The 24471-nt window shown below is 44.7% G+C and overlaps 1 protein-coding gene across 5 annotated transcripts in view; it reads right to left on the bottom strand.

Moving 5' to 3' along the window:
- LOC121166279 (kanadaptin-like) overlaps positions 1 to 24471 on the bottom strand; it is a 57027-nt gene that overhangs the window by 19000 nt on the left and 13556 nt on the right. Inside the window, exons 9-14 of one of the 5 annotated variants that reach the window (XR_005885382.1) lie at positions 19258 to 19369; positions 14727 to 14961; positions 11428 to 11514; positions 10691 to 10752; positions 6936 to 7005; positions 3408 to 3566 (exon numbers count right to left, since the gene is read on the bottom strand). Coding sequence is in view for 4 of the 5 variants with exons in the window: in XM_040995408.1 (XP_040851342.1) it covers positions 3517 to 3566; positions 6936 to 7005; positions 10691 to 10752; positions 11428 to 11514; positions 14727 to 14961; positions 19258 to 19369 (616 nt within the window). In the remaining variant the exon portion in view is untranslated. Of the gene's footprint in view, positions 1 to 3240; positions 3567 to 6935; positions 7006 to 10690; positions 10753 to 11427; positions 11515 to 14726; positions 14962 to 19257; positions 19370 to 24471 lie in introns of those variants that run through there. The other 4 variants (XM_040995408.1, XM_040995407.1, XM_040995405.1 and 1 more) reach the window with 4 other exon arrangements.

Below are 24471 nucleotides of genomic sequence, written 5' to 3'. Positions count from 1 at the left end.
TACTGTCTGCCACGTTGGGGGAACAAAATATAGACTGGTTATTATTACTGGTAACTTTTAATTAAGCAAAACTGTTAGGAAAGCACAGCTTTGCCATTCTATATAAGCTTAGCCCCCTAGAAAATTCCAAGAATGAACAGAGAAACAATGTTAAGTATCCTAACCTTTTCTCTCCAAAATTCTGCCAACTGTGACACATGTACTAGCCACCACATCCAATAAAAGAAGACCCGTAACTAGAACACATTTTCTTCCAGGAGACCAGCTGTTCATGACTGGGAACTTGAGTGATCTGGCCTCTAACCATGCTGAGGCTAGGTTCATTTCATGGAAAGCACAGCTGTCTTCTAGGCTTCTATTCCAAGATCCAGAATGGTATCTCTATTTCCAACTGCCTTCTGGATACTCCTGTTTAGGTGTCAAAAGGATACTGAGCTTAACTTGTCCAACATTAAAGCTACAACTTCTAGATCTCAACCTCAACATTCCTCTGATGTTTCTTTGACCTGTCAGGAGCCATTATTCATTTATGCTACTCGGCAATCAGAGTCCTGCCTCTCCCCTTGCCCCAGACAATCCCATCACTCAACCTCAACCATTCCATTTTTAAAAACATATCTAATAGGGGCCACCATGGTGGCACAGCAAGCTAACCCTATCCTTGTAGTGCCAGCATCCCACCTGGGCACCACTGGTTCTGGCCCCAGCTGCTCCATTTCCGATTTAGCTCCCTGTTAACATGCCTGGGAGGGCAGTAAAGGGTGGTCAAAGTGTTTAGGCCCCTGCACCCATGTGGGAGATATGGAAGAAGCTCCTGGCTTCTGGCTTTGGACCAGTCCCGATCTGGCCAGTGAAGCCATTTGAGAACTAAACCAACAGATGGAAGATCTCTCTGTAATTCTGACTTTCAAGTAAAATAAATAAATATATATTAAAAAATACACTTAAGATCCATGTACCTCTTTCCATCCTAATCGCTAGCAGGTTTCTAACTGGTCTACCTCCATCCTCTTGCCCTCTTCCATACTTTTTTGACCCTGCAGTCTGAATATTCCATTAAAAACCAATCATTTCACCACTGCTTGCTAAACAGAGGCCAGGACAGCTAACCAGCACATCATACTCACAGAATTTAAGTGTTCTTGCTATAACAAGATTAATTTTTCATGACTAAATGCTATTGTTTCTGAAAAAAAGACAATGGATTACTTTGATTACTGGTAACCATAAAACTCCAACCTATACAGTACAGGAAGGGATAATTAGCTTTTTGAATACAGTTTTTTTTTTTAAAGATTTATTTTTATTATTTTTTTATTGGAAAGGCGGATATACACAGAGAAGAGACAGAGAGGAAGATCTTCCGTCCGATGATTCACTCCCCAAGTGAGTGCAATGGGCCGATACTATGCCGATCCGAAGCCAGGAGCCTCTTCCGGGTCCCCCACGCGGGTTCAGGGTCCCAAAGCTTTGCGCCGTCCTCGACTGCTTTCCCAGGCCACAGGCAGGGAGCTGGAAGGGAAGCGGGGCTGCCGGGATTAGAACCGGCGCCCATATGGGATCCCGGGCGTGCAAGGTGAGGACCTTTAACCACTTGCGCCACCGCGCCGGGCCCTTGAATACAGTTTTAAAATATGCTATGGCTCAATGGCTACATCTTCACCTTGCAAGCGCTGGGACCCCATATGGGCGTCTGTTCATGTTTCAGATGCTCCATTTCCAATCCAGCTCCCTGCTATGGCCTGGGAAAGCAGTAGAGGATGGTCCAAAGACTTGGGACCCTGCACCTGCCTTGGAGACCTAGAAGAAGCTCCTATCTCCTGCTTTGCTTTCCCTGGCCACAAATAGGGAGCTAAATGGGAAGCGGAGTAGCCAGGACACAAACTGGTGTTTATATGGGATTCCAACACTTGCAGCAGAGGGGATTAGCCAAATGAGCCATCGTGCTGGGCCCAGAGAGCCACCTGGAGCACTTGTAATAGAGATTGCGTCATTGGTCTGAGGTCTGACCTAACAGAGTCAGAATTGAAAATCTAAACATTTTCTCTAGAGGATTCTAACACACAGCAAGGGCTGATCCAATCCAACCTTCTCCCTCACAGTTGAGGGAAATAGGCCCAGACGTGAGGACAGCAACAATGACCATCTTTATAAAGCCCTGAAAGTACCTCCACCTGCATGACTTTGAGCCTTACACCAAACCTTACACGAAACCTGTGGTGCAGGAGCCATAGCTGTCCACAGCCTCACAGGACTGAGGACACTTAAGCTGGGTGACCAGTGAAAGGGAGCTAAGTGTCACGTGCAAATTCACCAAATACCAGTTATTTCCACCAACTAGTGAGCATAGCTGCACAAGTGATGAATTCAGATATGTCCTGGCACTTGGGGTCCCATTTGCTTCCAGCATCTCTAGACATGGGAGCTTGCCTACTGTCTCTAGAACATTTAGTTATCTGCTTTAAAGGAAAAAAAACTTTTATTTATTTTGACAGTCAGAGAGCGCTTCCATCCACTGGTTCACTTCCCAGATGGTTGCAATGGCAGAACTGTGCTCAGAACTACTGCCCACATGCATGATCAGAGGCTAGGATTACCCACGTCCTCCTGGTAAGCCAGGGTCTGTGCTCAAACCTGGCAGGATGACGACCACTGGCGCATCAGCAGGTACCCACTGTGAATCTGTCTTTAGTTCTAACTGTAAGTGGAATGCCCAGGGTCACGCACAGCACAACCTCTGCCTTCAACAGTTAGAGGAAGAGGAATCACCAGGGAGTTACAGCCTAACTCCCAGATGCAGCATGCCACTTAGTTAAGCACAGTCCCTTAGGATGGGCCAGCAGAAGTGACTCTACCACTCTGCAGAAGTCAAGCTGACCCTCCCACACAGGAATGTTTGAAATGTCGAATCACCCTAACCTTGCCCCGTGGCAGGTGAGCACCTGCCATGATGAGTGCCCAAGCTACAGGTCGTACACATGTGCAAACCAAGGAGCTGCCCCCTTGTCTTATCCCCCGTGCCTAAGATGTATAAAGGCCCAGTGCTGTGTACCCAGGTGGCCACTTCCTTCACGTGGTCACCCTGCCATGTGGAAGTGGTCCCAGGTTATCTCCCACCAGGGAGACAATCCTTTGCCTGAGCTACAAGCCTCTTTTTCTGTCACTCTTAATTGTCTCTTAACCTAACAATCCCCAAGTCCTAAGGAAAGACACTGGAATGTTAACATGAGGACACTTTTGCCTTCTCATTTTAATGGGTCATGTTTTTCACTACGGATTTTCAAAGAACATGGTTCCCTTTTTACATATATACAATAAACACTTTTAAACATAAACACCAGCTTCAGGAGACTCAGATGGGCAGATAAATTTAGAAAGCCAAGAGTATGGACAAAAAGGCCAATCACCAGATTTCCCAAACAATCATCTGAATTCCTCTGGCCACTCGGTGTGAGACAGTATCCCAGGTGTACCAGGCCGCATATCCACAGGTCGTCCTTCGGGATTCTGAAGCAATCAGTAGCCATACTTGTCATTAAGATGGGTTCTGCCATCTCCACTTTGCCCTAGGGCAGTGCATACAGGAAGAAAGAAATTCATTTACTCTTCCAGAGTCAGGAAGCAAAAGATACCCAGTTAACCAGACAGCTAAAAGAAAAACATGACGTTTTCTTCTGATAAAAGTTTTCGTTTCTCTGTACGTTTTCACAAATACAGTCTTCTTTTCAGCTTTTACTCTTATTAGCAGATAAGAAAGCAAACACTGTTGGCAAATTTCATTAATAGTTTATTGGCTCTGACCAAAACTTCCGTTTGAAGTGTCTGGGTTCTACTCCTGGCGCTACTACCAATTCCGGCTTCCTGTTCCTGTGCACCATGGGAGGGAAGAGATAATGGTTCCAGTACTTGGGTATCTGCCATTCCTGTGGGACAACTGGACTGAGTTATCAGATCCTGGCTGACAGCATTGGCCTAACCCAAGCCCCGCTATTTCAGGAGTTTGAGGAGCAGACCGGAAGTTGGGAAAATATGTCTCTTATGTTTGAAGAAATAAAAATAAATTAACTTAAAAATTGCTTTTAAACAGTGTATTAGAGGGGCCAGCACTGTGGCATAGTGTGCTAAGCCGCTGCCCATGGTGTCCACATCCTTATGTACACTGGTTCCAGCCTCAGCTGCTCCACTTCCAACCCGATTTCCTGTTAATGTGTTTGGGAAAGTGGTGGAGGGTTATCCAAGTCCTTGAGTCCCTGTATCCACATTGGAGACCCAGAAGTTCCTGGCTTCAATTTGAGCCAACTTGGATGCTGCAGCCATTTGGGGAGTGAACCAGTGGATAAAACAGTTCTCTATCTCTCCCCTTTTCTCTTTGTAACTCTTACAAATAAATGAAATAAATTAAAAATAAAAATAGTGTATTAGAAGCATCACTAGGAAAAGCATCATGGAAAATTATACAGGGAAGAGCCCAGTGCAGTAGCCTAGCAATTAAAATCCTCGCCTTGCATGCTCTGGGATTCCATATGCTGGTTCTAATGCCGGTGGCTTCACTTCCCATCCAGCTCCCTTCTTGTGGCCTGGGAAAGCAGTCGAGAATGGCCTTAAGCCTCAGCATCCTGTACCCAGGTGGGAGACCCAGAAGAAACTTCGGGTTCCTGGCTTTGGGTCAGCTCAGTTTCGGCTATTGCAGCCACTTGGAGAGTGAATAACAGTCAGATCTTCCGGTCTCTCCTCCTCTCTGTATAGCTGACTACCCAATGAAAATTAATAAATCTTTAAAAAAAATTATACCAGGAAATACTCATCACATACATTCCTTAAGGCTTTTGTATGATCACAAAACTGGTAAATTTCTATAGAATGTAATTTATAACAACTTAAAATTGCAATGCCTTTGATCCAGCATGTTAACTTTTATGAATTTTTAAAATTGATGCATCTCTATGCTTTATACAAATCATCTTCAGGAGCTGGCACAGTAACACAGCAAGCTAAGCCTCAGCCTGCTGACTACAATCCCATGTAGGTGACAGTGTAGAGCGCCAGCTGCTCCACTGCTGACCCAGCTCCCTGCCTGTGGCCTGGGAAGGCAGTGGAGGCTGGTCCAAGTCCTTGGGCCTCTGCCCCCACATGGGAGACCCAGAAGAAGCTCCTGGCTTCAGATCAGCCCATCTCTGGCCATCGTGGACATTTAGGGGAGTGAAGCATTAAGAGTTGTTAATTACGAGATTAATTATAAATGGCAAAAGACTAGACACAGTAAAAATCCACTAGGGGAACTGCTGAGGGAAAAGTATATCCATATCACAAAAGGCAACAGCATCATTAAAAACAAAAACAAACAAAACCAAGAAATCTGTAAGTATCTATAAAAGGATCTCCAAAGTGCTAACTGGGGCCAGTGTGGCGGCAGAACACAATAAGCCTGCAATGCTGGCATCCCGCATGTGCACCAGTTCCAGAACTGGCTGCTCGGCCCTCCAATCCAGCTCCCTGCCATGGCCTGAGAAAGGGAACAGAAGGCGGCCCAGTTCTTGGGCCCTTGTACTGTGGGTGACACAGATGAAGCTGCTGGCTCCCAGCTTCAGTCTGGCCTAGCCCCAGCCACTGCAACCAGCTGGGGAATGAACCAGCTAATGGAAGATGGATCTCTTTTCTCCTTCCCTCTTTCCCCTCTTCTCTCCCTCCTTTCCTTTCTCCCTTTTCTCTATATCTCAATTTCAAACAAATAAAATAAATCTTAAGGACAAACTGGTAATATTTGATTGTCTTCAGAGAAAAACAGGTAGGAAAGACATAGTCAGAATTTTTTATTTCAATTGTATAAAAAAAATGTAAAATATGAGCCCTGTGTGATGGCTCAGTGGCTAAATCCTTGCCTCGCATGCACCAGGATCCCATAAAGGTGCTGGTTCATGACCAGGATGTTCTACTTCCCATCCAGCTCCCTGCTTGTGGCCTGGGAAAGCAGTCAAGGACAACCCAAAGCCTTGGGACCCTGCACCCACATGAGACTCCTGGCTTTGGATAGCTCAGCTCTGACCATTGCAGCAGCTTGCGGAATGAGCCAGTGGATGGAAGCTTTCTCTCTGTATCTCCTTCTCTCTATAAATCTGCCTTTCCAACAAAAATAAATATTTTTAAAATGTAAAATATATGAAAAGTGAGTAGAAAAATTTAACTCCCGAATACCCATCATCCAGTTTTAGCAATCATTAATCCTGCTTTTTCTATTATCCGTTCTCTACTTCCCCTCATCCTCCACCACTGGCTTCTTTCAAGGTAAGTCTAGAAACCATTGCATTCGTGAACATTTACACATCTATTCCTAGAAGATAAGAATTTTTTTTAAAAATTAATTCAACATTACTCATACTTTAAAAAAAGAGTAACAACATGTCTTAGTATCATCAAATCCAACTAATGCTCATAATTAAGAGTTTATAATTTTTTAATAAGTGTTTATTTGAGAAAGAGTGGATAACAGGTATACAAATGATATCTGTTTGATATTTCTTTCAGTTTCAATCTGCCTATTCCACCAGAAGGGAATACTCTTAAACGTTTCTTAAATATTGTGGCAGGAGCCTTTCCAGAATACAGAACAGGTGAGGTGGCAATATCAGTAACTGCATACACACGAGCAACCCTGTCTCAACCCTGCAGCATTTCAGCACCCGATCAGAATATACATTACCATATGCAGGGTAATGGGGAACCAGCAGAGTATGTAAGGCAATGTCCTGCTGCGTTCAGGCTCAGCCTCTGGATGTACATCTGCTAAGACCTCGGTCACGCCCATACGAATAAATGTTGCTCCCCACTAAACATTTGATGTCGTGCCCCTCTCTTCCCATATTCCTCCACAACATATCATCCATCCCACAACATAAATCAATCAGACTTAGAAGAAAAGGCAAGTAAAAACAATCTACCTTCAGGAGGGACCCACACACAGTAGTCTGGGTCATCGTCAGGATATTTGGAAGACAGTATTGGTGGGTGCTGCAAAGAAAAAATGGATAGGTTATTTTATTCAGAAGAACGAATTCATGGAGCCGGTGCTATGGCATAGGGGATCAGGCCTCTGTTTATGATGCCAGTATCCTGCATGAGTCGCAGTTTGAGTCCTAGCCATTCCATTTCTGATCCAGCTCCCTGTTAATGTGCCTGGGAAAGCAGTGTAAGATAACCCAAGTGGTTGGGCTGCTACCACGCATGTGGTAGATCCAGCAGAAGCTCTAGGCTCCTGGCTTCTGACCAGCCCAGCTCCAGTTATTACAGCCAGTTGGGGAGGGAACCAGTAGATGGAAGATTTCTCTCTGTAACTCTGCCTTTCAAATACACCAATCTTTAAAAACTTTATTCATGCATTCACTAAAGAGGCAGAGAGACACAAAGCTCCCATCTGCTAATTGACTCCCCAAATACCCACAAAAGCTACAACTGGGCAAGAATGAAGCTGGACTGCAATCCAGGTCTTACATGTGCGGAGGGAGGAACCCAATTATTATCTGAGCCAGCTCTTCCATTTTCCAGGGTCTGCCCTGGCAGATGCCGGAGTTTGGAACTAGAGCTGAGAATCAATCCAGGTACTCTGCTCTGGGATACAACCTGCCACATACATGCAGGAGCCAGAGCAGTCTCGTGGCTACTGGCTTGGTCCTGCCCAACTCAGGCCACTGTGGCCATCTGGGAAGTAAATCAGTAAGTATAGATTTAATCTCTCAGTTTCTCTCTTTCCTTTCATTTTTCATTTTTTAAGAATTTATTTATTTTTATTGCAAAGCAAGATATACAGAGAGGAAGAGAGACAGAGAGGAAGAGAGACAGAGAGGAAGATCTTCCTTCTGTCCGATGATTCACTGCACAAGTGACCGCTATGGCCGGAGCTGCGCCAATCCAAAGCCAGGAGCTTCTTCTGGGTCTCCCACACGGGTGCAGGGTCCCAAAGCTTTGGGCCGTCCTCGACTACTTTCCCAGGCCCCAAGCAGGGAGCTGGATGGGAAGCGGGGCTGCCGAGATTAGGACCAGTGCCCATATGGGATCCCGGAGCATTCAAGGCGAGCACTTTAGTTGCTAGGCCCCCACACCAGGAACTAAAATAAATTTTAAAAATTACTGTCCCTGTCTTTTCTCTCTCTTTCCCGGCCCTTTTTACCTGTTCCCCCCATTCCCCATTTTGCCCCCTTCCCGCGCCCTGGCAGCCCTCCGTCCTGCCACATGTCCCCTTCCAGTTTTCTCCCCGCACAGCCCCCACTCCTGTTCCTACCCTGCTGGAATAAAGGACCTCCTAATACCTCAAAAAAAATGTACTGTCCCTATGCCTGTTAGCATACAAAAACTAAAAGGAAAACAGTTTCTATTAATGACGTGAACATAAGTAGCCTTTTGGGGAGCAGTCACTCTGTGATCGTGGGCTACCCCCCCCAAATCCTCCATAAGCTGATTCTCAGCCAGTGAGAGTGATATGACACTTTCTAGAGAACAAGTTAGGTCAGGAGCATTTGATGCTGTGGTTACGATACGGAAGCATCTGGGTGTGAGTTCTGGCACGACTTCTCATGCTAGCTTCCTGCTGATGTGTCCCCTGGAGGAAGCAGGTGCTGGCTCAACTAGTCGAGTTCCTGGCTGCTGGAGAACTGGCCTGGCCCAATTCTGGCAGTTGTGGACATTGCGAAGTAGACCAGCAGGTCAAAGAGAGAAAGAGAGACATAAAGATTTTCTATCTGCTGGCTCACTCTCCAAGTAGCCATAATGGCTGGAGCTGAGCTGATCGAAAGCGAGGAGCTAGGAGCTTCTTATGGGTCTCCTACACAGGTGCAGGGTCCCAAGACTTTGGGCCGTTCTCAACTGCTTTCCCATGTCACAAGCAGCGAGCTGGATGGGAAATGGGGGCTGCCAGGACACAAACAGGAGCCTGTTTAGGATCCAGGTGCATGCAAGGTGAGGACTTGAGCCACTAGGCTATTGCACCGGGCCCTTTTTTCTTATACAAAGCAAGATATGGGGCCCAGCACAGTAGCCTAGTGGCTAAACTCCTCACCTTGTACACCTGGGATCCCATATGGGCACCAGTTCATATCCCGGCTGCTCCACTTCCATTCCAGCTCCCTGCTTATGGCCTGGGAAAGCAGTAGAGGATGGCCCAAAGCCTTGGGACCGAGCACCCAAGTGGGAGACCTGGAAAAAGACTTTGGCTCCTGGCTTTGGATTGGCTCAGCATCAACCATTGTGGCTACCTGCGGAGTGAACCAGGGGATGGAAGACCTTTCTCTCTGGCTCCTTCACTCTGTAAATCTGACTTTCCAATAAAAATAAATAAATCTTGAAAAAAAAAAAAGAGCAAGACACCTAGCACAATGCAGGCACTAGTGCTACACAGCACCACTGGAGAAGCAACAGGCATTTGTCATTTGACACAGGCATAGAAAAGGGTTACAAGAGCAGATATGACTGCTGTCTGTTACTGCTTCCTACACGGTTGGGCTTTGGCTAGCGTCTAGGAGTCTGGATTTTGGGGAAATTACAACTTTAACTGATAAGAGTGGTTCATTGTGCCTAAGCCACTTGCACCAACAATGTGGTTGATACCAAACACCTGCTCTCCTTGCAGGTGTCTGAAACTGGAGCGCATGCCAAGCAGGGAATACCTATGCGACAAGCTCACTGAAACTCCTAGGCACTGATCAGAAGCTTCCCTAGCTAGCAACAGTTCAGAGCTGTCAAACTCACTGCCAGGGAAATTAGGCATGTCCACTGTGACACCACTGGAAGGGGACCCCTGAAAACTTGTGACATGGTCCCCCCAGATTTTGCCCTGCGTGCTTTTCCCTTTTATTGCAGTAACACCTGGCTACAATCACAAGCAGGCATGGGACCCACGACATCTGCTGTGAATATCTACCCTGAGGGTACTTTTGTGGACTTCCCAACACAACTTAATCTCATTTCTAGAACTTAACATTTTCATACAAAATCATGTAAACATAATAGTACTGCTATAATAAAATAACTGTGAGCCATCCAAATATCCCACAATAGGAAGCTAAGCAGGGTATGTAGTACAAAGTTCTTGATATTTTAATAAAGAATAATTCTCATGAGAGGTTAAAAAAATTAAGACATACAATGAATCGCATTCTACCTTCGGTGCAATAAAAGGAAGAAATTAACGACATGCTATTCAAAGGTTTTCTGCATGGCATACTAGGAAATGAAGAAAGTATCAGAAATTAAAGAGGTAGCTTCTGTCCGAGCGGTTACAGAGAACAGGGAGAGGGAGACAAGGATAGAGAACACGAAAACCTGAATGACAGCCTAGATCCCTAGGAGAAGGTCCACTCAGTTCATCTTCAAAGATTCATTCTCCTAGCTGTGCATGAGGTCTAGCACAAGGGAAGTATTTGTTTATTTATGAGAGACACAGACACAGACAGAGAGCACCCACTTCCCGGTTCACTGTCCAAATAACCAAGGCCCAGGAATTCAGCTCAGGTCTCCAAGTACCTAAATCACTGCATGCCGTCTTTCAGGGTACACTTTAGCAGGAAGTAGGAACTGAAAGCAGAACCAGGACTTGAACTCAGGGACTTCAATATGAGATGAGGGCATCCATGTGGCAACTTAACTGTTAAGTCAATATTCGTATCTGAATTCATATTTATTTCCAGAGAAGTGAAGCACTTACTTTGCCTGGACCAGCAGTTTTCTTTTTCTTCAATTCATCTCCGTTTTCCTCATTTTTCGATGCTATTAAATTGGGGGAGGGGAGGAGGAAAGAGATGACACCAGTTATTATCAGAATAAGCAAAGCAGAAAGGAAAAATTCCTGAGAAAACTTTATGCTTGCTAAAGAAAACGTGTTGGTGACAAGCCAATTTTAAAAGATTCCTTCCGCTACTGCCAAAAACCATATGAAGAGAACTCTTTCCTCACTGCAAATCCTGGTTTATAAATCCTAAGGACATTCTACAAATTTGCATATAATCAAACCACATGAAAAAAAAAAACAAAGGGAATTAAAGTGGCTTTACTTTCCAGAGTTTACCCATTAGAGCTAACACCACAGAACATCCATCTTTTTAATAGCTCAGTGTTCTAAGCAGTTTTGGAATCACATAGCCAAGTCTGGGAGATGTAAAATCACGGAGGATTTTGCAAGGGCAGAGCGAAGTGTCAGGCATCAGGTGCTCTGTGGGGCAGGGACAGGAAACTCCAAGAGACTGAAGTTTTTAAAGAGGCAAATGGAACAGCTCCACACACAGATCTCTCATACATCCCACTTCTGTGCAGGGCCCTGACAGCACCTACCTGGTGTCGGAAAGGCCTTCTCCCCGCTGCCCCACAGCTCGGTGACCAGGCCCTCCCCTACAACACCAGGCTGGCTGCCTCTGCAAAGCAGCAGACGTCTGCTGGCCTACTTGCCTGAGGGCTCCTCGAGGGAAGAAGCTGTTTCACTGATCTGTTGGTACTCTTGATGCTGCTCCACCTGGCTGGGCTGAGACATGATTTCTACAAAAAGCAGCACCAAGACATACTGTTAATATTTAACTCAGGGTGGAAAGCCAAGACAACAAAAGCAAGAGAAACCAAGTATATGCCTATCGGATCTGTATCTGCAATCATCTGCAAATTAACCTTACTAAGGTCTTTAATAAATCCGACTCCAAATGTAGAAAATGTTCTACTTAAAACTTCAGCCAGGGGCCAGGCATGATAGCCTAGCGGCTAAAGTACTCGCCTTGAATGTGCGGGGATCCCATATGGGCGCCAGCTCTAATCCCAGTGGCTCCACTTCCCATCCAGCTCCCTGCTTGTGGCCTGGGAAAGCAGTCCAGGATGGCCCAAAGCCTTGGGACCCTGCACCCATGTGGGAGACCTGGAAGAAGTTCCTGGCTCCTGGCTTAGGATCGACACAGTTCTGGTTCTTTGTGGCCGCCTGGGGAATGAACGATCAGATGGAAGATCTTTCTCTGTCTCCTCTCTGTATATCTGCCTTTCCAATAAAAATAAGTAAATCTTGAAAAAAAATTCAGCCAACTTGGGCCAGCACTGCATACTAAGCCTCCACCTGCCACACATAGCATCCCATAGGGGTGCCAGTTCATGTCCGAATGGTTTACCTTCAATCCAGCTCCTTGCCTACGGCATGGGAGACCAGCAGCAGATGGGGAAACCTGAAAGAAGCTCCTAGCTCCTTGGCTCAGCTCTAGTTGCTGCGACTATTTGGGGAATAAACCAATGGATGAAAGAGCTCTCTGTGTAAAATCTGCATTTCAAATACAAATGAATAGACTGCTTTTTTAAGACCAGCTTTAGGGCTGGTGTCATAACACAGTGAGTTAAGCTGCCACTTATGACACTGGCATCCCATCCTGGAGGACTAGTTCGAGTTCCAGCTACTACGCTTCCAACTCGACAGCCCAAGTGCTTGCTGCACCCTGACTCCATGCAGGAGACTAAGCTGCAGCTCACGGTCCTGCTCAGCTCTGCTTGTTGCAGCCATTTGGGGAGTGAACCAACAGCATGAACATCTGTCTCTTTTCCTCGCTATATGGGTGGGTGTGTTTCTCCCACTCTGATGCTCTTTTAAATAAATATATCTCTAAACAAAAAACAACTAGCCATCTTCGAAGTAAAAAATTTTTTGAAAAAACTCATCAATATCTTAAAACCTCATCTACTTCTTAACCTAACAATTCTATTTCTTGGAAAACATTTGTTAAAATGTTGAACACCAAGAGATGAACACCAAGACTTACTATACACAATCAAGTTCATAATAAAAAAATAATAATCCAACGGTTAATACACAAAAATTAACAAATAAATTATGGCAAATGTATGTGATAGTCTACTATTCCCCCTTATTAAAAAATACATTTTTAAGAATATTTTAAGGCATAGAGGTAAGCCAAGTTATAAAATAGCATGAACAATGCTAATGCTGTTAAATAAACAAAAAAAACCAACACAGAAAAAAAGCTTAGCATAATTCCTCAAATGCTGTATATTTACTATTTCTCAATCTTATAAGCATGGTTTCAAGGCCTGTTATTTTTGGGCCCAGTGTGGTAGTCTAGTGGCTAAAGTCCTCGCCTTGCATGTGCCAGGTTCTAATCCCGGCAGCTCCAATTCCCATCCAGCTCCATGCTTGAGGCCTGGGAAAACAGTTGAGGACAGCCCAAGGCCTGGAGATCCTGTACCCGCTAGAAGAACCAGAAGAAGCTTCTGGCTCCTGGTTTCAGGTCGGCGCAGCTCCAGCCGTTGTGGCCACTTTGGGAGTGAATCAATGGATGGCAGATCTTCCTGTCTCTCCTACTATCTGTATATCTGAAAAAAGTTGTTATATTTGCATACACATTTATTTTGGTTCCTTAAAAAACAACAAAAAAACGCAATGTTGACTGTTCTCTTTTCTGCTAGCATGGACTGAAGTGAACAAAGCACTCACACCTTCTCAATAGGCCAGGCATTTTGCCAATAATGAAACAAAAGATAATGCAAATATAAAAGACTTATTTCTCACATGAGGAAACAATATCCTTTCTGTTTCTCAGACAACTCACGCCTGTGCCTGGTGTTTTATATACAAACCTGGCTTGTTTTGGAAATAGATAGGCATGTATTGTCACATACATGTAAAGTCAATTTGTATTGCTTTTCTCTATGCTTCCTTTTATCTTTGAGATTTTAATCTTGCTAAGAAGTCTGGCCAACCTGCAGGAAAATAACTCCTGCAGCTGACAAGACATATAAGGGCACATATAAGCTGACACATAAGGGCATTAAGAAGACAAACAATAACTTCCAGGGCTAGGATTGCAGATTTCTTTTTTCCTTATTTGGACTTTAATGTATAATCTAAAATTTCTAAAACAAGGGCCCAGTGCAGTAGCCTAGTGGCTAAAATCCTTGCCTAGTGTGTGCTAGGATCCCAAATGGGTGCTGATTTGTATCCCAGCTGCTCTTCCCATCCAGCTCCCTGCTTGTGGCCTGGGGAAGCAGTCACGGACAGTCCAAAGCCTTGGGACCCTGCATTTGTGTGGGAGACCAGGATGAAACTCCTGGATCCTGGCTTTGGATCAGCTCAGCTGTGGCTGTTGCAGCCCCTCAGGGAATAAATCAGCAGATAGAAGATCTTCCTCTGTCTCGTCTTCACTTTGTAAATTAGCCTTTTCAATAAAAATAAGTAAGTCTAAAACACAATTTTAAAATACACATATTCATTCCATAATTAGAAAAAAAGTATCCAAAATTAAATCAATTCCCCTTCAACATTTTTCATTAAATCTTTGCCAAGGCGGGGAATACTTATGCGCTAGGTTGCGTGTTGGTATTTTCATAAAAACATGAATGACGCTTCATCCTTCCTGAGAACTTCACATCACTGGGTGGAGGACAAGTGAGTGCTGGGGGACTCAGTGATCAGGCCCCGATCTACCCTGCTTGAGTCACACAGGGCCACAGCTCGGGCGTCCTCACCAGCAGGCATGCCTTCAGATCCCACACTTTTCAATCTTTGAATTTCTGGGACAGTCTGACAACACCTGCTCTTCGTTTGCAACAGAAATCAATAAGGACTGGCCATCAAAGGAAGACCACCAGGAACACATCTCTACCGCAGTCAGTGTATCCCAGACAAGGACTGGCTTGGCTTTCATAGCCCACCTTGCCACCGTAACTGCCCCTCTGAACGGCCCAGGAGAAGGAAGAGCCCTTACCAGAAGCTTCTGTCTCTTTAGGACATGTGAGTTCTTGGAGAGAATTTCTGCCCTGCACCAACTCAGGCTGCATCTCCTGCTGTAGCCCACTGTTACCATCCTCCATTTTTTTTGTTTCAGGATCTTCCTTCTCTTTCTCTTCTTCCTCCTCCTCCTCCTCTTCCTCTTCTACTTCAGGCTCATCCTTCATTCTCATTAGACTTGGAGGGAGTTCTGGGCGCTTGGGGGGTAACCTCTGTGAAAGAAACAAAACCATGATGATAAAAAGAGACAAATCTTTTCAAGGTGGTGGTGAAGCCAACGGTATAACATGTTTCTTCTCTAGATTTGTAAACCCCACAGAAAACTCACAGAAGCAGGATTTTGACATAAGAAGACATATTTAGGACCCCTTAATAAGGATCTTTATTAGTTTTTAGGGTCAAAAGATTATTAGGACTGGCGTTGTGATGTAGCTGGTAAAGCCACCCCTGCTATGCCCTGATTTATCCACTTTCAGTCTACCTCCCTGTTAATGACCAGGAAAGTGGCAGAGGATGGTCCAGATCCTCGGGGCCCTGCCCCAATGGGAGACCTGGATAAAGCTCCGGACCAGCCCTGCCATTGCGGCAATTTGAGGAGTGAACTAACGAATGAAACATTTATCTTTTTTTTTTTTAATGATTTCTTTATTTTTATTTGAAAGGAAGATTTTACAGCAAGAAGAGAGACTGAAAGATCTTCCGTTTGCTGGTACACTTCTCAAATGGCCTCAACAGCCAGAGATGAGCTGATCTGAAGCCAGGAGCCAAGAGCTTCTTCCGGGTCTCCCACATGGACACAGAATCCCAATGTTTCAGGCCATCCTTCGCTGCTTTCCCTTGCCATAAGCAGGGAGCTGGACTAAAAGTGGACTAGCTGGGCCTGGCACAGCAGCCTAGTGGCTAAAGTTCTCATCTTGCACATGCCGGGATCCCATATGGGTCCCAGTTCTAATCCTGGTGGCCCCACTTCCCATCCAACTCCCTACTTGTGGCCTGGGAAGGTAGTCAAGGATAGTCCAAAGCCTTGGGATCCTGCACCCGAGTGGGAGACCCAGAAGAGGCTTCAGACTCCCAGCTTCAGATCAGCTCAGCTCTGGCCGTTGCAGCCGCTTGGGGTGTGAATCAATGGATGGAAGATTTTCCTGTCTCTCCTCTCTGTACACCTGACTTTACAATAAATACTAAAACATTTATTCCAGGAATTCTGCAGGAATTCTGTCCTCTTGTATTTCCTGATTTTAAAAACTTTCATTTATTATAAAATCATCTGGGGAGTAAATCAAGCAAATATTCCTAAGAAAACAATCTGTACTACTTTTTAATTTCAAGGAAACAAAACATGTAAGTCAGCAAAATAGATCCTAAAGAAAGGAAGACACATCTGAAAAAATAGCCTAAGCACTCCAATCAAGGCTTTTCAGGGCTGCTGTTACGGCATGGCGAGTAGTTACTGCCTGTGATGCTGGCGGCCCGTGTGAGTGCTGGTTCAAGTCCAGGCTGCTGCAGTTCTGATCCAGCTCCCAGCCAATGGCCTGGAAAAAGCATAAGACAGCCAAAAAGCTTGGGTCCATGCAGCCCAGCGGGACATCAGAAGTGCCCGGTTTTTGCCTGGCCTAGCCCTGGCTGTTGTTACCATTCTGGGAGTGAACCAGCAGTCAGAAGGTATCTCCCTTCTCTCTCTTGCAATCTGTAACTCTGCCTCTCACACAAAAACTAAAACAGGATCATTCAAAAAAGAAGAGGACAATCTGTTTGGAAACAAAAAGGTGGGATAGGCATGTGAACAGGCAGCAAGAGGCCAGCCAGCCTGCTGCAGGCTTGCAGGAAAGGTCTCAATCCTGCAAGCACCTAGATCTTAAGCTTCCAGCCTCTGGAACTGTAAAAAGGAGATTTCGTGTGTAAGCAGCCCAGTCTGTGGTACTTTGTTATGTCCGTTCAATACAACTGGCACACAACATTCACATCTGTAAAAGTGGAATCTATGTCTAGAAACGCATATAAAGCAGGAACCAATGAAGTATTATAGGACAGAAAGACCATAAAACTCAAGAGACAAGATCTGACCACCAATTATGTTACCTAATGTTGATGCGATCTGGTATTTAACCTCTCTCTTTCATGTCCATAACAGGTAGTAATTCCCATATGCCATAAGGTGTTACCAGAATTAAAGCAAGTGAGGAAATCATATGGCAGAGGCAAGTGTTCCCCTGTATTGTTATAAGTGTTAGTTGAGAGACTAGCACTGTGGTACAGCACACAAAGCTGCCATCCCTGATGCCAGTGTCCCATGTGGGTGTTGGTTCGACTCCTAGCTGCTTCAGCTCAGATCTAACTCTCTACCAAGGCCTGGGAAAGCAGCAGAGGATGGACCAACTCCTTGGGTTCCTGCACCCATGTGAGAGACCTGGAAGAAGCTCCTGCCTCCTGGTTTCAGCCTGGTCCAAACCCAGCCATTGGGTCCAGTCACAGCCACTGGGGCATTCTGGGGTGTGAACCAAATGATAGAAGATCAAACTCTCCTTCTTTTTGTAACTCTGCCTTTCAAACAAACAAACAAAACTTTAGGGGAAAAAAACAAGTGTTAGTTGAGTCTGATATTGATATTAAATCCATCTACCAGGGAAAAGTATTAGTAAATCCAAGAGACCCAACAGGCTAATCTTCCACCTTCACATGCTGGCAACCCCTATGGGTGACGATCCATAACCCAGCTGCTTCACTTCCCATCCAGCTCCCTGCTTGTGGCTGGGAAAGCAGTTGAGGATGGTCCAAAGCCTTGGGACCCTGTACCCATGTGGGAGACCCAGAGGAAACTCTTGGCTCCTGGCTTCAGATCAGTTCAACTCTAGCAGATGTGGCCATCTGGGGAGTGAACCAGTGGACTGAAAGGTTTTCTCTCTTTTTTTCCTCCTCTCTGTAAATCTGCCCTCCCAATAAAATAAATCTTTCCCCCTCAATTAGCAAAAGTTGAAAAAATTTTTTAAAGATTTATTTTTTATAAGGCAGATTTACAAAGAGAGAAGAGACAGAAACAGATCCTCATCCGCTGATTTACTCCTCCATTGGTTGCAGTGGCTGAAGCTGAGCAGATCTGAAGTCAGGAGCCAGGAGACTCCCCAGGGCCTCCAGTGTGGGTGGCAGGAGCCCAAGAACTTGGCCGTCCTCGGCTGTCTTCCTAGCCCATAAGCAGATAGCAGAAATTAGGAGAGCAGCTGAGACTCAAACTAATGCTCACATGGCCCAAGGCTTAACTTACTATGCCACTGCCACAATAAATGTTTTGATAACATTTATTTGAAAGGCAGAGAAACAGAGAGACCTTCTAAGCCACTAACTCACCATTCAGATGCCTGCATTTGCCATGGCTGAGCCAGACCAAAATCAGGAGGCTAGAACTCAATTTGCATTTCCCAAGTAGGTGGCAGAGACCCAGGTGTCCAGACTATTATCTGCTGCCTTCCAGAGTGTGCAAATGCAGGAAGGTGGAAACAGAAATACAGCCTGGCCTCTAACCCAGGCACTTCAGGGCAGACATTCAGCACAGTGCTTACACTGCTACCAGGGATACCAACACCCTATCAGAGTGCCTGGCCAGTCCTGGTGCCTTCTCTTCCAATCCAGCTTCCAGCTGATGTGCACCCTAGAAGGCAGTGGATGATGGCTCACGTGTTTGGGTCTTACCACCCACACAGGAAGTCCAAATTTAGTTTCAGGGTCTATGTTAAGCCTGACCCCACCCTGCCTATTGCAGTAATCTGGAGAGTGAACTGGTAGATGGGAGATCTCTTTCAAGTAAAATGAAAAACAAAAAACAGCAAGTACTCTGACACGGGGTACAGTCATCCTAAGCACCAAATACCCATCCCAGAGACCAATTCCAAAATGGAATATTCATTATAAATGAGTTAATTTGCATTCTAATTTTCAAATCAATTACATGCAAATGATCCACATGAACACATTCACCAGGTTTGGACATTCTTTTCTCTCTCTTTTTTTTAAGATTTATTTATTTTTATTGGAAAGACATATATACAGAGAGGAGGAGAGACAGAGAGGAATATCTTCCAGCGGATGGTTCACTCCCCAAGTGACTGCAATGGCAGGTGCTGAGCCTATCCGAAGCCAGAAGCCAGGAACTTCCTCTGGGTCTCCCACATGGGTTCAGGGTCCCAAGGCTTTGGGCCAACCTCTACTGCCTTTCCCAGGCCGCAAGCAGGGAGCTGGATGGGAAGTGGAGCTGCCGAGATTAGAACCAGTGCCCATTTGGGATCCTGGCACATTCAAGGCGAGGACTTTAGCTGATAGGCTACCAGGCCCAGGTTTGGACATTTTAAACTGAGTAAGAAAACCCAAGAACCACGATGTGGTAAAGATGTGATTACCCCAACCCACAGCTCTTTTTCACATCGCTAAAAAGTTCGTTATTTTTTTGCTTTCAAATGCGAAAAACTTGCTCAGGATGAACTCAAGAACTAAAAGTTTAAAATTTCTTCAAAACTTACCCCTACAGTTCCAGTTTTTAATTTGAATTTACTTCCTCCTTTCATGGCACCAAAGAGAGGCAATGTAAGCTTTTTAGCTTTGTTTTCTGCATCTGTAGTCTGACTTTCAGTCCTAGAAATAAAGAATAATTAAACATATCTATTCCAGTGAGTCCAAGCTTTTATCTAAAAATACCATGACAATGACAAACTTACGGTAAAACAAAAATTACAGCAAGTATCTAAAAATACAATAATCCAGAGGTGCAACCAAAAAAGAGTGGTTAAAAAAACTGTGGTACACTACTCCATGGAATATTGTTCAGCTATTAAGAAGAGTGAAATTATGCTTTTTACAATTAGGTGGTCCCAACTAGAGACCATTATGCTCAGTGAAACGAGTCAATCACAAAAGAACAAATATCATATGGTCTTATATAAGGAAACCAACATGGAAAGTGCAACTTCAATAATCTGATCCATATTGTTTTTCAGTTGGTTGTTTGCTTTTTTGGCTGCATCCCACGTGTTTTGATGTTTTTTATTTGTTTTGTATTCCAAATAATTCCTTTTCTCTTGTCAAATTCATCACTGGCTCATGGATTACACGGTGGCATCATTTTTCCCAAGAGACTTCTGTGTTTCCTTTTTGTCACTCATGTGTTGGTTACTCAGTGGCACGTTTTTTCATGGTGCTGTAATTTGTTGTTGATGTTGTTGTTGTTGTGGCTGTTCTAACTCATACCAGTTGTTGACCTTGTTTCATGGCTTCTCAATTATGGAAATGTATAGTGATGGAGTACTGGGGTCTATCATATACAGATGTGGGGGAATAATGGAACATGCATCCCTGTTTTCAGACAAAAGACAGATCTCCAATCAAACTGTTGGACATGTGTAGACAAGAGGATGCTGGACTGCCTGACATTGTCTGTACCAACAATGTCGGGGACACTTAAATAAGACTAATTGAAATATGATTCCTTATGAAGGACTACACTATTGTAGTAAAATGGGGGAAATCTGTTGGGGGGTGGGAGTCAGGGGAAAATCCCAGCCTATACGAAATTGTGCCACATTATTCAGAATTCAAAATAAAAATATATTTTAAAAAATACAACAATAAGAAAGAGGCATTTAAGCCAGCAGAGTGCGACTACACAATGACAGGACTAATTGTAATATGCAGAGTTATTAGGGGCAAGATTTGCAAAGCGCTTTGTGACTACACATTCAAACGCTGAGTCCAGTACAAAGGTGACTGGTGAAGGAAAATAAACATGAACTCTTCAGTAGCCAGCTGGAGATGGGTCCATGCTGACCCTATTGCCAATCAGCCTTTGAAAAACACCGTATTTACCTAGAGTTTCCTTTATTTTTTTTTAAAGATGTCTTTATTATTTTTATTTGAGAGACAGGTTTATAGAGAGAAGAAGATACAGAAGGATCTTCCATACACAAGTAGTCGTAATGGCCAGAGCTGAGCTGATTCAAAGCCAGGGGCCAAGAGCTTCTTCTGGATCTCCCACATGACTGCAGGGTCCCAAACATTTGGGCTATCCTCTACTTCTTTCCCAGGCCACAAGCAGAGAACTGGATGGGAAATGGAGCAATCAGGACACAAACTGACACCCAAATGCGATGATGGTGTTTGCAGGCCGATTAACCAGTAAAACCAACCCATCAGCTCCCTGGAGTCTCCCCTTATTTTAATAATACATAACATTTCTTAATAAAGTTAAAAAAAAAAAAAGAGGTGTGTGGCAAGCATTTGGCTTGGGACACTTCCATCCAAAACTGGAATGTCTGGCTGAAGCCTGAGCTACCCTATCTCTGATGGAGCTTCCTGCTAATGCACACTCCAGGAGGCAGCAGGTCACTCTAGCGCTTCTTCAGTAACTAGCAGACCTGGATAAACTTCTAGGCCCCTGCTTCAGCCTACCCCAGCCCTGACGTACAGGCATTGGGGGAAATGAAACAGTGGATGGAAGACTGATCTCTCCCTGTCTCTCTCACCCTCTTTCTCTACCTTTCAAATAAATCTAGAAAGAAAAAGTGTGTGTGTAAGTGGAGAGGTGTGAGGATTAGCATCTCCTATGTGATAAGTAATCAGAGTGATGACAGATAGGACTATACATTGCAGCTGGAGAGCTCCTCAACATTTTCATTGGCTGGAGATAGTTACTAACAGTCTAAAGAGGTGCTGTCCTGTAGAATTTTCTGCAATGATGGAAATATTCTGTATTGGCACTATGCAATACAGTAGCCACTGACCACATGAACACCACTGCAGACATATTCTGTATTGGCACTATGCAATACAGTAGCCACTGACCACATGAACACCACTGCAGAACACTTGTCTTGCATGTGCCGGATCCCAAATGGGTACCTGTTCATATCCTGGTTCCACCTCCTTTCTAGCACCCTGTTTCTGGTCTGGGAAAGCAGTTGAGGACAACCCAAAGCCTTGGCACCCAAGTGGGAGACCTGAAAGAAGCTCCTGGTTGCTGGCTTCAGATTGGGTCGGCTCTGGTCACTGCGGCCACTTTGGGAGCGAACTAGAACATGGAAGATCTTTCTGTCTCCCCTTCACTCTATAAATCTGACATTCCAATAAAAAGAAATAAATCTTAAAAAAAGAAAAACAACCTGTATAATACAAGATCAACATTGTGCAGGTTAAGCCACTGCCATCCCACATGAGCACTGGTTTGAGGCCTGATTGCTCTAGTTTCCATCCTGTTCCTTGTTGATACTCCTAGGAAAGCAGTAGAGTATGGTCCAAGTCCTGGGAACCCTGCCACCCACATGGGAGACCCAGATGGAGCTCCAGGCTCCTGGCTTTAGTCTGGCCCAATTCCAACCATTGTGGTCACTTGGGGAGTGGATCAGAACATGGAAGATGACCCTCTGTCCTTCCATCTCTCTCTGTAATGCTGCCTTTCAAATAAATAAGATAAATCTTTTTAAAAACAGGCATATCAAGATGTAAAGTATATTTAAATGTTCAAACAGAAAATGTATCAAGGATACAGGAGAGGAAAACCTCCCTTCCATCACTATCTGCCAGTTGCTCACTTCCCTTTCCCGGAAGCAATGAGGCTCTCATTTTTTTATATAATTCTTTACATATTAGGTAGCAGATGCTGTTCGTACCTGTTCCATATTCCCTTTACTAGGCCTACCAGCAGAGCTACCAAAAAGGCTCACACACACATTTGTCTCAGAATCACTGTACACTCTTCCCTTCACCCCTAGATATGTGTGTGATGAGAGCTATATAAATATCCAAGGCCTTTAACTGAATGTTATCTGTGATGCTATTCAGGCCCTCCTGAAAAGCCATTTTCTGTTTTTGTTTTTTAAGATTTATTTATTTTGGGCCCAGCGTGGTGGAGCAAGTGGTTAAGGTCCTCACCTTGCGAGCCTGGGATCCCATATGGGCGCTGGTTCTATCCCGGCAGCCCCGCTTCCCTTCCAGCTCCCTGCCTGTGGCCCGGGAAAGCAGTCGAGGACGGCCCAAAGCTTTGGGACCCTGCACCCGCGTGGGAGACCCGGAAGAGGCTCCTGGCTTTGGATCGGCATAGTATCGGCCGTTGCGCTCACTTAGGGAGTGAATCCTCAGACGGAAGCTCTTCCTCTCTGTCTCTCCTCTCAGTATATCTGCCTTTCTAAAAAAAAAATAATAAAAAACAAACAAACAAAAAAAAGATTTATTTATTTTTATTGAAAAGGCAGATACACAGAGAAGAGGAGAGGAAGATTCTCCATTCGATGATTCACTCCCCAAGTAGCCGCAACAGCTGGAGATGAGCCGATCCAAAGCCAGGAGCCAGGAACCTCCTCTGGGTCTCCCACACAGGCACAAGTTCCCAAGTCTTTGGGCCATCCCAGACCATCCTCCCAGGCCACAAGCAGGGAGCAGGATGGGAAGCGGGGCTGCTGAAACTAGAGCTAGCGCCCATATGGGATCCCGGCACATACAAGGCGAGGTCTTTAGCCACTGGACCACTGCACCAGGCCCCATTTTCTATTTTTTTAAGATTCATTTTATTTTTATTTGAAAGACAGAGTTACAGAGAAAGGAGGAAAAACCGAGAGGTCTTCCATGCACTGGTTCACTTCCCTGCAATGACCAGCGCTGGGCCAGTTCACAGCCAGGAGCCTAAGGCTGCTTCTGGGTATTCCACATGGGTGCAAGGACAAAAGGAGTTGGACCACCCTCTGTTGCTTTTCCCATTAACAGGGAGCTGGTTTGGAAGTAGAGCAGCTGGGACTCAAACTGCTGCCCATATGAGATGTCAGCACTGCAAGCAATGACTTAACTTGCTATAACACAACACCAGCCCCACTAACCAACATCTTTACTGAGCTTCTTCCACTGGCTGCTCTCATTCCCATATGGATTTCCAATGAACACATTCTCTCAAGAAATCATCTGAAGAAGAATCTCAGAGTCAGGTTTTAGCAAAGCTGACCTTAACAGATTCTATGTAGTCATAGGCCACTATTCTTCCCACACCACCATTCTTTTTTTGACAGTCAGCACTTTTATACATATATTGTTCTATGCCTTGCTTTTATTATTTAGTATATCTTTTGACAATGGTTCCACCTAAATAGTTGCCTCATTTTTTCATGGTCATATAGCAATAAAAACACCATATGTCTATACCGATAACACATAAATACATGTTCTTACATGTTCTATTATATAATTTATTTTTCAAAAAAATTTATTTATTTATTTGAAAGGCAGACTGACAGAGAAGCAGAGAGAAAAGAGAGAAGTTGTCTGCTAGCTCACTCCCCAGTCGCAGCAGCTGGGGCTGGGTCAGGCCAAAAAGAGCCAGAAATCCTATACGGGTCTCCCAAGCAGCTGGACCATCATCTGCTGCTTCCCAGGCACATTATCAGGAAGTTGGACCAGAAGGATGGAACAGTTCAAATTCAGCTCAAACCAGACCTCCAACATGGGATGCAGGGCTCCCAAATACAGGTAAAACCTGCAGTGCCTGCCACTATTTTGTTAAACCCATTTCCTTTGATAAACATGAGTGATTTCTAATCTTTGAATTATTAACAACAATGCTGCAACATATATTCATCATTTCCTAAGAATGCGAGGAACAAACTCCTAGAAGTTCAAAGGACACGCGCATTTGTTATCAAGATGGGCAGTGTCAGCTTGCCCTGCACAGGGAAGGTATTAATTTGGTTTTCAACAAGCAA

This window comes from Ochotona curzoniae, unplaced genomic scaffold, assembly GCF_017591425.1.
Source record: "Ochotona curzoniae isolate NIBS_2020 unplaced genomic scaffold, NIBS_Ocur_1.0 patch106, whole genome shotgun sequence".
Taxonomy (NCBI): domain Eukaryota; kingdom Metazoa; phylum Chordata; class Mammalia; order Lagomorpha; family Ochotonidae; genus Ochotona; species Ochotona curzoniae.
Note: the sequence above shows the minus strand (reverse complement) of the source record. Positions and strands in the feature narration are given on the sequence as shown.